Source organism: Rhinopithecus roxellana, chromosome 2 (genome assembly GCF_007565055.1).
Source record: "Rhinopithecus roxellana isolate Shanxi Qingling chromosome 2, ASM756505v1, whole genome shotgun sequence".
NCBI lineage: Eukaryota > Metazoa > Chordata > Mammalia > Primates > Cercopithecidae > Rhinopithecus > Rhinopithecus roxellana.
Genome location: NC_044550.1, coordinates 93616006 through 93632081, shown reverse-complemented (window position 1 = coordinate 93632081; position 16076 = coordinate 93616006). Strand labels below are relative to the sequence as shown.

The window sequence follows — 16076 nt, the reverse complement described above, 5'->3', positions numbered from 1 at the left end:
AGTTCCAGTGATGAATGTAAAGTTCTCCAATAGTTTCCAGGTTTGGCAAGGGGCAATGTCATTGACTGCATAGCAAGACTCCACAGAGTAGACATCCTAACCTTTGAACAAAACAGAGGATGTGGCTGACACTCAAGTAATGACAGTTTAAGTCAATGAGAGTATCAATCCTACCATGTCAGCAGGGGTTGGGGATTCTGGAGCTGGGCTCTCAGGCTTTAACCTTGTTGAGAACAGAGCATACATGGTACAGCAGAGCCTGATGTAACACAGAGACAAGGCAAGATTATTGTGCCTCAACTGGAGTTCAGCAGGAACCAGTAGAGGATATTTTGTGGACCACCACTATTTCCCGCATGGCAAGAAATCACATCAATTTCCCGTATGTGGATATCATCCAGGGAAGAAGGAGGGCATAAAGAATGCCCCATAGACATTTTGGATTTTTAATTAATTAAATACTTACCAGCATAGCTTATTACTTACAAACTTAGAGCTTTTGTGTTTGTTTTCTTTCATTGTTTTCCCTTATTATGAACAGGAATCAATACGGAAAAGGCTTACATCAGTTATAGGAACTGAAGACATCAATGTTATTATGCACATCTGAATCATATATGCAAATACGCTATTGTTTTTCAGAGACTTGGTTCTTTAAAAGACCAGGCTAACACAAAGTTTCAACGATTGAAAAGACTGACCTCAATTTAATGAGATAGCATATGAAACTACAGTACTGAAATGGTATAAAGTATGTTAATCATTCTGTATGTTGGCCAAAAAATTAATTATCTGTGCACATTTAAAATATTCTTTAAAATTATTTAATAATTGGAAATACAGATACCATTTAGACTTCACATTTTAGAATAGACAATATGTATATGAAAACAACTTTATTGGTAGTGTTTAATGTTGTATAATGAGTCTGAAAAGGATTTAAAATTCTTTATTTGGTAAATTACTTGTGTATTACTAGACAGTGGAGTTAAATTGACAATTTGACCAATTCTCAACAGGCAATAGCATTTACCTACAGGACTTTCAAAACTGTACTTAATGTTGAAGATTATAATCATAATTTGGGCATACAGTTGTCATTTAGTTATGATTTTCCAGGCATACTAAATTTTTTCTGTACTTGACAAACTAAACATTAAGGAGCCTGTGGAGTAGAAATGAATATAGATAGCTGGTAGATATTCTTCAAGTTTGAAATTAAAAGTTCCTCAAGAAAAATTTTTTCTTATTATATTTTTGGACAAAAGTACTGAGTTGGTTAGACATAACTTTTAGTTTCAACAAAAAATACAGTTCATTTGTTTATAAGACAACATGGAAGTAGAAGGTAATACAACTTTCGAAAATGAAATTACAGATTGGATTGACACTGACTACACAACTAAATAAATTAATCCTACTGTAACACATAAAATTATCTTCCATATATTATGAACTGACATTCAAATCCAGAAATCTTTCACATAAATTAAATTTCATGTTAACAAAATTTCTATTTATTATACACAAATAGTTATCATAAATATATTTTATATGACCCCACATTTGATCTTTCCTTGGTAAACAGTGAGAATTATTACATATGAAGACAGTGTATAAGGGACACTTAAATCAGCTTTAATCCCATTATTAAGAAATCCATATAGAATTGGATTAAGACAACAGGACATCATGCCCAACAAATGACAAATGCAATACACCAACTTGAAATGCCTATTTGAAATAAGATTGTCATTAAAATCAGTTACCACATGGAAAAGGTGTAGTGGCATCCAACTAACAGCAAATACTAATATCAGTATGGTCAGCCTGTAGAAAACACTTCGAGATCTCTTTTTTATTCTTGTAACAGAACGTTTTACTCTCAATTCATGAACATCTGAATTTTCTTCAGGTTTGATTTCAAAGCAAGTGGGGACTCCTGGTATGAACTTACTGGATGAAGAGAGCTGACTTCTTACAGAGCCAAAGTTTTCTGGAAGTATTCTGGAGTGGTTCTCTTGAGAAGGTCTTTCTGGAGCAGGTAACACACATGCTGTCTTCTTGCTATATCTTCTTCTGTGTTTTTTGATGAATGAATAACTCCACTTGTGGCTGCCAGAGAGTTTCACCTGTGGCCCAATCTTTTTGGATGGATGAAGAGTTAAGTTGATCATCTCATTTTCTTCAAGTCTGTTTTCTTTGTTGGACAATCCACAGCTTATGCTTCTGCAGACGCTTGTATGACTTACAGTAAGACAAACTAAGGGCAGAATATACTGAACTAGCAATAAAGAGATAGTAAAGGCAATTCTGTATGAATCAGATGGCCATGACTCAACACATAAATACCTGCTGCTCAGCAACGCTGAACCAAATGTTTCTTGAAGTTCCACAAGACTGTGAAACACTGGAAGGGGAGAACAGATGGCAAAACCTAGTGTCCAGACAGTAGCTATCAGAAAGTAGCCATGGTTTGCTGTTAAATTATTAGAGATGGGATGTTTTATCATATGATACCTGACAATGGCAATTGATATTAAAATTAAAGTTGAAACCAAAACTGACACACATTGAAGAAAAGGCATAATATGGCACATGACTTTGCCAAACATCCACTGATCCAGCAAGACAGACGTCAGTGTGAAAGGTGAGCAAAACAACACAACCAAGATATCAGAAAAGGCCAGATTTCCTATAAGGAAGTTTACCGTAGTCTTCTGATTACGCTTTTTCATAAGAGCCATTAAAATAAGTAAATTCCCCATAAAGCCAAGAAGACTTACAAACGTATAGAGCCCAATCAGAAAATACTGTAAGTCATCTACACTGCTTTTATAGTCATCCCAGACTGGGAAATCAGAATTCCGAGTGGCAGCAGTATTATTCTCTGTGGCAAGTGTCTTGTTATAATATTCATCGAGCTCTAAATCCATATTATAGTCCTGCTTGGAATAAAAAGACATTTGTCATCAACCTAAAAAAATAAATTACATGACTACTTTAAATTAATCTATTCAGATGGAAACTAAATTTTACAGTCGGCTCCCATGACCTTATTAATCTCCTAAGAAAGTTTCTGAAATCTTTAACTCGTTCCAAGTGCAGTGCAAATATCAGCCAATAATGATTATCATAAGTTTAATTTTATCATTACTTCCAAGATGTATTAACTTATGTTAAGATAGTAGATTGTATTTTTAAAATTTTTGTAACAAATAACGTAAGGAAAGAAAAAGCAAATGTAGACAAGAACTTCAAGATACATGCATTAATATTATTCTCCAAGTCAATATACCTGGTATATAGTATAGTCACATAATCTTACCATAAAAATTCCATTCATTTCTATCTCAATCTAGGCCAAACCTAAAAGTCACCTGTCCTGGTCAACTCAGCTGGACATGATCTCCTCTTCAGAACTCCTGTTAACATTCTGTTTACAGTTGTCTGATGCTACATATCATAATCTGCTCTCATTGCATTATAATGCCTACCCGTCTACCTTGTTTATTTACAAGCAATGGGAAAGCAGAAACTATCTCTTACTCACTTTGGAATCCATCCCAATACATGGCAGAGTAATTTTACCACTGCAGGTATTAAGTAAATGTTTATGAGAGAATAAAAAATTCAAACAAAACTCTAGTAACAAGTATCACCTAGCTCATACAACGTTCAAATTTAAGCGCCTTGAGAATAGGATTACTATCTCATGACCTAGGTGCATATAGTAGGCACTCATTAAATCTGTTTGTCAAGCTGTACTGTTGACTGTGTAGACACAATGCTGGATGATGACATCTTTCTGTGACCAATTCTCAATCGTTTGGGATATGCCAGATTATCTCTGATTAGGACAACCACTGATGGACTAGCAGTGCTGTTGGTGTTTTTTTTTAAAACAAACAAACAAACAAATTTCACCTGCTTATTAATTTAAAAACTATGTATAGATTATGCCTTATGAACAAGTCGATGAATTCATTGTTCAAGGAAAACATTATACCTTAAACGTAAATGTAGAAGTGATATTAATATAACTTCCAGTAATAAGATTTTCATTTCAAATTAAATTAATGTCATACCTCAATGGCATTACATGTTTACCTCTACATATTAGACCTTTGATGCTACTGCCTGATGAAGCACTAAATTGCCTATAACATACCAATAAGAGGCAAAAGGACCCCCTCCTCTCATTTAAAAAAAAAAAAAAAGCACTTTTTTTTTTTTACTTTTTTTTTTTTTCTTAGAAATAGGGTCTCATTCTGTTGCCCAGGCTGGAGTGCAGTAGTGTGACCACAGCTCATTGTAACCTTGAACACCTGTACTCAAACAATCCTCTCATCTCAGCCTCCCAGGCAGCTAGGACTACAGGTACATGCCACTACATATGGCTAATCTTTCTATTTTTTTGTGGAGATGGGGTCTGCCTATGTTGCGCAGGCTGGTGTCAAACTCCTGGCCTCAAGTAATCCTCCCACCTTGGCCTCCCAAAGTGTTGGGATTATAGGCATGAGTCACTGTGCCTGGCCACTTTAAATTTTTTTTTTTTTTTAACAAGAATTTCCTACAGAAAACACAAACCAGCAAGCAAATTAATTCCAATAAATACACTGTCATAGAGATTGTGATATATATATAGTTTAAAAAACACTTTTGTTATCTATCAATATATGTTTATCTACTTATTTCTAGATCTACAATTGAATAATTATACTAAAACTACAAAAATATGTTTATTTAAATTAATAGTAAAAACTGTTATCTTTAATTTATGAGGGACCTATAGGTCTTAGTTCAATAAATTTCCAAATGGCAAATACTATTGTGTACATACATTCATTACAAGTAAGTTTAACTTCAGTTCTATATATAGCAAGTTTCAAACAGGATGACAGAGTCATCCTTGTGCTATGAGAAAAGTTACAAGTTTTTCACAACTTCTACAAGTGATTTTATGTTGACCAAATTATTTTCTGGAAGCTAACTACATCCTTTTAAAGGATAAGTTAATTCAAAGACTGAGGATTGTATTCATTCATTCTTAGACCCTAGCCAACAATTTACATTGATATTGCCTCAGTGAAAAAGAACACCCGGTACAAAAGTGACTCGCATGACCTACTGAATCATATTATTCATCGTATTCCCAGTCAATAGCCTCTCAGCACCTACTCTGGATAGGTCAGCAAGCTTATAATCAAAACAGCTTTGACTGGTGCTTTTGCCTAATTTCCTGAGTTCTGATGACCCCCTGGCTCAATTCAGCTTATTCATGATCCTATTTATATTTATAATGTGTACAGGCTGCTTGTAACTGCAATCCTGCTTAGTTGTTCTTCTCTTGACTTACCTTTCTTGAATCAATCCTTTTCTTCTAACTTTGTGGTAGGTCAGTTGTTACTGATAGCCTTTCCTTGTACTTCCTAAGCAAGAACAAGAGAGAAATTAGACGGCCCCTTCTACAATGGCTTTGTGCCTTTTTGGAACATGTAACTGTGGATGATACTTACTTACTTAGTGTAAAATTGCTGTCCAAAATTTTTTGAAGAAAGAGAAGATGCAGCACAATTTGTGGTAATAGAAACAACATAGTTTTGAGTCTAAAATTCAAATTTTTCTCCAATCCATGTGGTTAGATCTCTCTATTATATTCGAATGGAGATAAAAGTCTTAATTATTTTTCATTCTAGAAATAATGTTTAATAAAGCATATTATACATAGTGGATGCTAAAGTAAATATTCATTACCAATCATTTTAGAAAAGCAGTTTAACTTCCCTTGCTTTAAAATAACATAAATGAATCATCCTGGCAATGTGGGAAAATTCAGGATAGAGTATGACTATGAATTTGTGTGTACATACATATGTGTGTATATGTATCTTTATATATACATTTACAGAGAACCATTGAAATTATAGATGTTTTAAATGGCCCCAAAATGCAATGAGGAGATACCTAGATAGACAACGAAGAGAGTTTAGCACTTTAAATTTTCATTTGGATATCTTCATTGATAAAGGCTATCACACAAGCAACATGAAACTAAAACTGCAAGATATATTTACAAAACATTTAAAAAATGTAAATGAAAAAAGAAGTATATCTGCTTCCACTGTGCAGTCTGCTATTAAAACTTTTATTTTAAATATATGCACATAAAATATTGAATGCATTAAATTATAAAGCCACATCTCCTTAGTAAGAAGATGAAATAAATGCCATCTTGAGTATTCATTGGACACTGGAGAAAAAACTGAGGATGCTTCTTTCATTCCTTAAAATATTTGAGTATTTTAAGAAAGTACATAATTTATATATAATTTTAAAGAGTAGACTCTTTCTATTAACGAATAGCTAAGAATGATTAGTTGTTCCTTCTTTTTTTCATTCAAGAAGTATTTATTGAACATATATTTTGCTAGGTGCTCTGCTCTGCTCTAAGCATAAAGATGAGTAATGCAAGGTGCTATGCCAAGAATATTCTATGACGGATTAATTCAAGCTCACACCCTGAGTAACTGTAGATTGCTGAGATGTAAAAGGCCTCAAATTGGATGATGAATGAATTAATAAATGAGTGGCATTCTCCTGACTGACAGTAGTATATTATTTCACTATAGCATGGACACTTGTATTATTGCTGAATATAATGAATACTTTATGTAGCTACTGATAGACTGATTAGCAAATTTAAAAAAATCTCTTTTAGCATTCATTCATTCATTCAACATTCATTTATTCATTTTATTTTGGTGCGACTGTAGTCAACTTTCTCCTGCTCTCCCTCTAGCCCCACCCCACACCATCTACCACATAAACATACACACATACAATACCTAATATATAGTCTGCACAAAATGAACATTTTTGTGAATCTTTGCTCCAACGAAGGAGTAATTTTTTCTTACAACTAAATTATGAATACTGCAAATGCTGGAGGTGCGGAGGAGGGGTGGGGGAGGGGTGGTGGTGGATATGTAGTTTTTTTAAAGTGCCTCCTGGTAGCCAGGGGATAATTTAAACATTAGGAAAATTTTGTACAATCAGATTTAAGTCGAAAATCTAAGGTACAGGAACGCTCTTAAAATGAAAACACAAACAAAAAAGCAAGATTTCTTTCCTTAAACTTACCTTTTCCCTTCCTTTTTCCTGAAAAACACAGTGAGCAGACCTACAATGGAAATGCAAATATGTTTAACAACCCTCTACTTCTCAACAAGTGTTATTATGAGTGCTGTACATTCTTATGCAACATATTTTATCCATTATAAAAGTAATGATGTGTGTGAATCTTCTCAGATTGCTACAGAAATTATGAAATATAGCCAGAGAAAGAATATTTTAACACGGAATATTATTTGACAAGAAATCTGATATCGACAGCATGAAATTTTTGTCATACCTGATTACTATATTTACTCATTCTCTTTTATAATAGTTGTATCTCCCACCATCAGAATTTCCAGGCTGAAACACAGAACTTTAATCTCCGAGTAAAAAGTGTGAAAAATAAAAGTTCTTTATTAAACTATGGCAACTTATAAAAAATAATGTCTTTTCAGAGGTTTACTGGAATTTTCTTACAAACTCTTCTATATCTGACACCTAGACAAATGAAACCTTCTGAATAGATTTTAAGTATTTTAAGAAAGTATTTTGAGAAAATGTTCTTAAGAATAATAGGAGGAACTTCAGGGAATTCAAAGGATATTAAAAATCTGACTTGTACATTTAAATAAGGTTTATTTATTTGAATAATTTCTTGCCTTATGAAAATATACATCACTCTCACAAAGGATGACAATCACACAAAAGAATAAAATATATGTAATTCTTTTCCTCCTGCAACGATACAGTATCAACTATTGTCTATTTTGCTGTCATCATGGAACAGCAGCATGATTCCATGTTCTCAAATATTCCCATGGTTTGTTCTTAAAGCCAGAATCTGGCACAATTTGAATTGGAAAGATAAATACAGCTCTGCTCAGCTGACAAACACACAGGCATGCACCACCCTCCCTTCCAAATTCTAACAGCAGAGTTTCTCTTCCCTTGAGAAATCTGTAATCTAAAATTGCATTCGAACTGCAAGATTCTTCTGAAAGAGCCTTAGGCTATTTTCCATGGTCTATGGTAAAACCGTTTTGGCTTTGGTCCAACACAACGCCTCAGTTCCTTTAAAAGATTCACTAAAGGTCAGTGAACTTGGAAAAAAGAATTCCCGTTTCTGGAATTCGAGTTCTATGGATGTTTGCTATTGCTCGCATTTGTCATATGAAGACACCTCGCAAATAGGAGCGCAAACCTTGGAGCCTCCCGGGCTCAGGTCAGCGCTGGACTGCGCGGCAGCTGGACGGCCTGAGTAGCGCCTCGCGGGCTGCGCCCCTGGCCTCGCCAGAGACCCGCTAGGGCTGAGTCCTGACCCGGGCACCCCGCGGGCTGCCGTTCCCAGCTCCGGACCGCCGGGCTGCAGCAAGAGTGCGTCCAGCCTGGGGCAGCGCTTTGTCCATCCCCCGCCCCATCCCCAGGAGGCTCCTTCGCAGATCCCCGACACTCTCCTCCCGGGTTCGGCCAGCGCCTGCTCCACCCGGGTGAGTTGGGAACTGGAGGGACCTGCTCGGTAGGAAAGAATTCAGCCCAGTACCCTCTGCGCTGTCTCTTCACTCCTGACAAGTGTCTGTTCCTACACCCTAATCCCCATTTTTCCAGCCGCACTCCCTTCACCTTCCCCACCCCGCCCTCTTAGGACCCCAGACAACGCCCTGGCACCAGAGACAGGGGTGCGGGCTCCCAGGGACCAGCGCAGACTCGCAACCCGCGCGGGGACCCGCCAGGGTTCCTGGGTGCAGGCCTACCAGGCGCGAAAGGGGTTGGCAGGGAGGGGCGGGAGCCGGTACCTCGGGGCGCCCCGGCCGCTGCAGGCCCTGGACTCCCGGGAGCGCGGCCCAGCGCGGTCGCTCCTGTACCCCAGCGGCGGCGGCAACAGCAGGAGCAGGACCTGGAGGCGGCGGTGGGGAAGAGGGGGCGGGGGTTTAACGGCGTCTCGAGAACACGTGACTGTTCCGGGGACCCCCGAGACCCTGCTCCAGGGCGCCTGCTCCGCGCCAACCTCTTCCAAATCCGGGGGCCAGGGGCATCCCAGACCTACGCCGCTGTTTGGGCGCTCTAGGGAAAAGCCACAGGGCCCCGGGATGTCGCCCTTTCACCCTGGCCTCGGGTCCCAGGCCGACCAAGTTAACTTGATGGGCAAATCGAGTTTTGCTGGTCCAGCCCCCAGCCCTGTGTAGTGAACTCTGAGAAGTCTTGGACTGGTGTGAGGATGGCTGTGCCCCTAAGTGCTTAGTATTCCTGAGAACAAGCTTCCAGTCTCAGGTTTTATCATAGTCGGGGAGGGGGCGGGGGAAGAAAGAAAGAAAAAAAGAAAAACAGAACACTGCTCTTCCTTTGCACCTTTTTGAAGTAAGGAAGAGTGGCGGTGGGGAGGCTCACCCAATGTCCAGGAGAGGCAAGGGAGTCTGCGGGGATGCGCCCAGCAGAATAGAAGGGAAGTTTCCACACTCCAAGGAGTGGCAGCTGTGGGTGTGGGCAAGCGGAAAGAGCAGGGGAGTGAAGCTGAAATGAAATCAACGCTGCTCAAGACTATATTCAATAGCAAAGAGAAGAGGAAAGGCTAAAAATGAATTGTCATAGGTTAAAAGAAAAAAAAAAAAGACTGGAAAAAAAGCCCACACAAAAGAAGAAGAAAAAACCCTGTCCTTCTGTTCCTTCTCAACATGATTTCCATCTCTTAATGTTTCCAAATCTGTATTGCGCAGGTTTGCTTTATTTTTAGCTAATCATTAGTTGGCAGGTACTTTAGGTGCGCGCGCGCGCGCGGGTCTCTCTCTCTCTCTCTCTCTCTCTCTCTCTCTCTCTCTCTCTCTGTGTGTGTGTGTGTGTGTGTGTGAGAGAGAGAGAGAGAGAGAGAGAGAGAGAGACAGAGAGAGAGAGAGAGAAAGAGAGAGAGAGCGAAGGGAGAAAAGAGAAATTGGGTAGAGGTCCGTGTGTCTTTGGACATTGCTTTACCATGAGAAAGGGTGTAGTTATTGTAGCCTATAATACTGAGAACTATTATGTAACAGACAGCATCTCCTGCTGAGTAGAGCCTGTGGGACTAGCTCTTTATAAACCGAAGAGAACTGTACCCCTTGGGAGCAATGTGACTTGTAATTCTAACATCTGGGGCAGCCATCACTGTTATACCAGAGGTCAAAGAAAATGTTTTGTGCACCCTTTCTGCTGAATTTTAGCATTCAATGCTCAGGGGATCTATATAGATTGCCATTTCATCAGTCAAAGAGCCACCCAAGAGCTTTTAAATAACTCAAGTAAACACAGTTCCTGTTTTATTCTTCTGTGTGTTATTTCTGAAATATTAATATATTCTCCCCAAAAGCTTAACAGAATAGGCCTTCTGAGCAGGCACCTGGGATTCTGCAGTAGGGAGCAGGGGATGAAAGTGTCAAGAAGGAATGACCTTGAGAAAATAAGGCTTGTTTTTTAGACTTTCTTAATTCCACCATCTCTGCGGTTAATGCAGTACACATTGCCACATACATTTCTATCCTTCTATCTCTTGCACAGTCATAACATGTACACTTCAAATACACATTGTCTTTAAAACAACTTCCAAGTGAACCCCATTGTGACTGTCTTTCAAAACTCTAGTCTATGCTACAGGCTTTTGCATAGTAAAAGTATAAAACAAATCTTATTTTTTCTTTTCCACAACTTTGTTTTCTATTTTGATGATATGAACCTTTAGGGTGAAGTCACTGTTACTAGAGTATTGAAAATAAAAGGCCACGTGCTATTGATACAGAGATTGTAATTAACCTGACCATTTTCCCTTCCCACTGCACCCACAAACAAGCAAGTCTCAAAAAGGGAGCTGGCATTTCTTCTTTAAATACACATGACAATACACAGTAGTAAGGACATCTGGAGTGGATAAGTTATGAAGAGATTTTTGTTTTGAGGAAATTATCAATGTACAAATTTAGGCAATATGCTACATAAAGAGAAAGATATGAAGATGAGGGTGCTTTTACCTTTAAATTTCCCAGGAGGGATTCGAGATTGATCATCGTTACTCTTTGTGGAACATAATAATTTTATTTTTATTTTATGGAGTAACATTTAAGTGTAGGGGAATACCAGAACAGAAATAGTAATGTTCACCTCTATTTTATGTATTTTTCCTATTCACTATTTATAAAATGCTCATTTGGGAAATTAAGTTGGATTTTGTGCAAGTTACAAAATTAAACTGGCTATTGCCCTGTTATTACAGTTAATTATCAGTTATGAAAGAAAGGTAAAAGTTAAAGATCACTTGGGACTCCTAAGACAAATTATTGAACAATAAAACAGTCGCCCAACAATTCCTGGGGTAACATTTTGCTGAGGAACATGACTGTGGTTTTTGTCAAAGCTACTGTTGCATTTTAATACCAGCTACCATTTGTGGAAAGCAATGACTAAAGTGCTTTGGTATAATCTCAAATGATATTTGATTTTGATATATTAGTTATAGAAGAAGTATGGGTAAATAAACTAGAGAACACAGTATTATTTTACTTCATGCATTTATTTCTCTGAGGATTTCATTGTACTCCTTAAGAGTAAATGTTTCTTCATCCACTTTTCCTATCATGGTGAATTTAAATCCTTAATACTTAAAAGATGTGTTATTAAAATATTTTATGATGCTCTATGCTGCATTGATCTCTTTGAAATAGTAATAATTTGTCATACAAATCAATATTTAGAACTTAAAGTACATGATTTTTTTATTATTATTATTTTCAGGGAACAAAAGCTATTGAAAAAAAGTTTTGCCCAAAGTATTGTGTACCTTGAGTCCATTTCCCAGAAAACTTAACGACAATTTTGAGGTCCTACAGGGGCATCATTAACATTTTATTGACTTCTGATAAATACTGTGCTCCTTAAGCAACACTTTATTTATCCTTTTGATGCCCTAATGATTTGACCGTAAAGCAGTGACTGATTTGCAGAAAGAATGTATAATTCTTTTGACTAGCAAATATCCATGTTAAAAATACATACACACATAGATGTGATACAAATGTATCTTATATGTTCATATATCACATACATATTTTTATAATAGACCCTTATCAGAAACCTCAGTTGTAGCCAGGTTTAATCTCAAGTTAGTGGTGTGGCTTTAGACAGGCACTTGATTTTTCAGTCTTCATTTTCCTTGTCTGTAAAACGAAATATTTTGAATCAAAGATCTGGAGTCCCCGCTGAGACCTGACTACTTATGACTGTATGCCATTAATGGGCATGCATTACAAACATATGTGTAGAAAAATCATCTTTTTAGATCTTCAGCAATATTTGATAGCCATAGACATTGTTTATTTTCCCTTTACCTTAAAATTTACAAAGAAAATACTGATGTTAAAGTTTTCCATTATTATTGGCACATTCTCTTCCCTGCAGCTAGTATTAACTATATTTTATTTATTCATTTCAAAAAGTTATGGCTGTCTTACATATCAGTACTGCATTCTTTAATTACATTGTTTTTCAGTTTTGCAGCACAAATAGATATACAAGAAGAAGAGAGCATGGATTCCTTTGACAATATAACATTTTATTATGTAAATCCTTATATAGGCCATACAATTATTTCTTTTTGTAGTTCAAAACTCCTCTGAGAAAAGATAAGTATCCTGTAATATTTTTTAAAATGTTTCCATTTCCTATCTACTTTTTGTAGTTAATATTTTAAATCTAGTTATAAGTCTAAATATAGCTTTACTATATTTAAGTGGAAATGAAAGGGAAAAAGTTTATTTATTTATTTTTGGTATGTTGGTTTGTTTTAGTCTTTAAAAAGAATGTTTACAGAACTGTTCAAAGCATAAGCCCAGGATCAAAAGTTTAATTATATGCTCTTCAAAATGTATGTTACCACATTCTTAGTCTTACCATTGTCACAGGTAATACAGCTATTAAAATATGTTATTGAACAGGTAGAAAAAAATATGAGACCGTTCCTCAAGTAGACATTATAAGCATTTTCAAAGGAAGTAGAGTCCATATTCAAGTTTATACCTAATAGATGATGCAGAGCTAACACATAAGAATATCCAAAAATATGAGGCAGATCATCAGAAGGAGTGTATTAGTAAGCAAACTATGCATAAAATGTATATGCATAAAGTAGCAATCATCCATCATAGCTGCAAATGCTGAAGACACTTTTTTAATGTTTGAGATGAACAAATGGGCTTGATTTGTAATATTCAAAAATTTTGTAGTCCTACCCTATTCCTAGTTTTTCAATCTTTCTACAAAACTTCTTCAGTATCCTATGATGTGTTAGATACCCTTCCAGGCTCCTAAGTTTAAGAGATGAAAAAAAAAAAAAAAGAACAATCACTGTCAGTAAGAGATCAGAGTATAGTTGTAGATATGTACAACTACATAATTAATGGCAATACAATGTGATAAATTCTGCAATTGAAATAAACTCTAGGTTGATTTCTTATTTATATTCCTAGGTAATTCGTTCTCAAAAATAAACTGGGGGTGTAACAGAGGGTTTTATAGCTGAGAAGACACTTGAACTGAAATGTGAAGGGTTGGTAAGAGTTAAACAGGCAGATGGAGGGGATGGAGAAGCGAGAAATGTTGTAATAGCATGAAGGTGAGAGAGTGTGTGGCATTCAGAATCATGCAAATGGTTTCCTATGACTGCAGTGTATAGGGTGAAGGATGATACTGAAAATGTTGATTAGAAAGGATGTCTTTGGTCCTTCACTTGAGACATCTGGATGGAAAGCAGCTAAAAGATTTAAGCTGGGAAGTTGATATGACTGGAGGGCTGTGAAAGAAGCTGATGGATTTAGACCATTTAGCAGAGAAATAAGTAGAGCTTGATAGAGGTGAAAGAACACACATGAGAGATATTTAGGAGATAAAATCAATGGCAATCTGAGACCAGATGGATTTGTGAGTGAGAGTGAGAGAGAGGGGAATACATACGTGGGACGATTCTTAGGTTCTGGCTTGAGGGAGAATGGCGCTGCTGATCAGATCCATGAGCAGAGAAGCACAAGAGAAGCATACTGTCCAAGGAAACCTGAGAGGGATCTGTACTTTTGGTAAATTGAGGGTTATGTACATACCAGCATGTAATTGATGGCAGAGGGTGTATCTGTGTGGTAAGAATGAAAAAAGGAGTAGATTCAGATTGGGATCTCTGGTGAATTCTGGTAATTTGGGGGTTGGTCAAGGAGGAAACAGGACCGCTGAAAGCACAAGTTTATTTGGGTGGCACTTGCAGGAGGTTGCATGACAGGAGTAGTCCCTCCTAGCAAGAGAAATTCTAGAGACAATGATATGGGGCTACCACCTAGAAGGGGCAGAAGGGGAAAGTAGAGAGGAGACTTACATGTCTGGGTGATGTCACTCAGCCACAAGGTGGGGAGTCTCTGAGTCAGAGACCTCTGAAGGGAGCTGTGGTTTGGTGTCTTTCACAAGATTTGTCTTATCTATCGTTAGCAGATGTTGGGTGGAGTTTCATGGGGGCATTTAAGAAGGTAGGCTCTGAATTGATGGGTGCTGACGAGTTGATGGGTGCAGCACACCAACATGGCATAAGTATACATATGTAACAAACCTGCATGTTATGCACATGTACCCTAGAATTTAAAGTATAATAAAAGAAAAAAAAAAAAAAGAAGGTAGGCTCTAAATGGGCTAAAATTAATTATTTTTGACTATATTTAGAACCATTAGATGTGTGAGATTTTGAAGTGGTCCTGGCAGGCTTTGGGCTAAGGGCCTTAGCCTGCTGTGAAGAATCAAACAGTATGCGGACCATGTTCGGCTATCACCCACGGGCCATCTCTGGCCCATCTGCATAACAGGATCCTAGGGAGAAAAACGCCTAAGAAGTAGATGGAAATAGTAGATCTTGAGAGAGATGACAGAGCAACAGCCAATGAAGAAAAGCCTGAAGTGTGGAGTTGATGAAGTCAAAGGAAAAAAGGATTCCAGAAACAGTGGATGCTGAGTTGAGTCCATTGCTACATAAAGAATAAATACAAGAAAGTCTGAATCGTGTTCACTGGCTTTGATCATTAGTGTCCTGGGCAGAAGCAGTTTCAGGTGGGTCATATTTGAGGAAAAAATGAGATGACAGTATATGTACCTTAGCCTCAAAGAAGCTTGCCAAGAAAGAGAAGCAGCTAGGGAAGATGTGACTCCAGTAAGGGAGTTACTATGAGAAAGAAATGAGCGATTTTGTTTTGGTCTTTCTTTTAGTCCTAAGCTAAGAAAAGTGAATTGTTGACTAAACAGGTATTATAGTTATTTTATTGCTGTTTAACAAACCTTCCTCAAACTTAATGGAACACAACTCATGGATTTTATGCTCATGGACTGCGTGGTGGGACGGCAGATCAGAAGGGCACAGTGAGATAGCTTTTCTGTCACATGGTGCTTGGGGTCTCAACTGAGAACTCTCAGCGGGATAGGTTGACTTAAAGTCTGGGGTTGAAACAGCTGGGTTGGAGAATCTATTGCCAAAAGGAGGGACTTGAAAGTTAGGGGGTAAATACCCTATGGCCTTTAATTATCCCAAAAAGAAGGAATCCATTGAGACTGAAGGTATGAGGTAGGAGGCTGGGAGAGGGTTGAAATTTCAAAATAGCTTCTAAGAGGAGAGAGATTGGTAATCACCTAAGCCAACACATTTCTGGGTAATATTTAAGGCTTAATGAGGGTTTTGAATTTGCAGTTGCAATAATCTGCACAGTTGAGTTTTAACCTACATGCTATGCTAGTGGAGAGTGGCAGCTAAACACTCTCATAAGATCAGATGGGTCATATTATACCACTGACCATCCTTAGATATGTGTACTCTTCCTAGATGTATTTGTATCTGGGGAAAGGAAGCAATAGCTAGACCTTAAACAAAGGAATGAAAGAAGGATACTTACCTTAGCAAAATGATGCCTCAGAACATTTCATACCAC

At 37.5% G+C, this 16076-nt stretch overlaps 2 protein-coding genes across 3 annotated transcripts in view; one reads left to right on the top strand and one right to left on the bottom strand.

Moving 5' to 3' along the window:
- Positions 1-1597: 1597 nt before the first annotated feature.
- NPY5R (neuropeptide Y receptor Y5) lies at positions 1598-2966 on the bottom strand. Its single transcript, XM_010375944.2, is given in 2 exon segments — positions 1598-1627; positions 1629-2966. Coding segments are annotated over 2 exon segments (1368 nt in total).
- Positions 2967-8270: 5304 nt separating this feature from the next.
- Positions 8271-16076, top strand: part of NPY1R (neuropeptide Y receptor Y1) — a 20951-nt gene continuing 13145 nt past the window's right edge. The window contains exon 1 of one of the 2 annotated variants that reach the window (XM_030925796.1): positions 8271-8606. The gene's annotated coding sequence lies outside the window, so the exon portion shown is untranslated. The remainder of the gene's footprint in view (positions 8607-16076) is intronic. The other variant, XM_030925810.1, reaches the window with a different exon arrangement.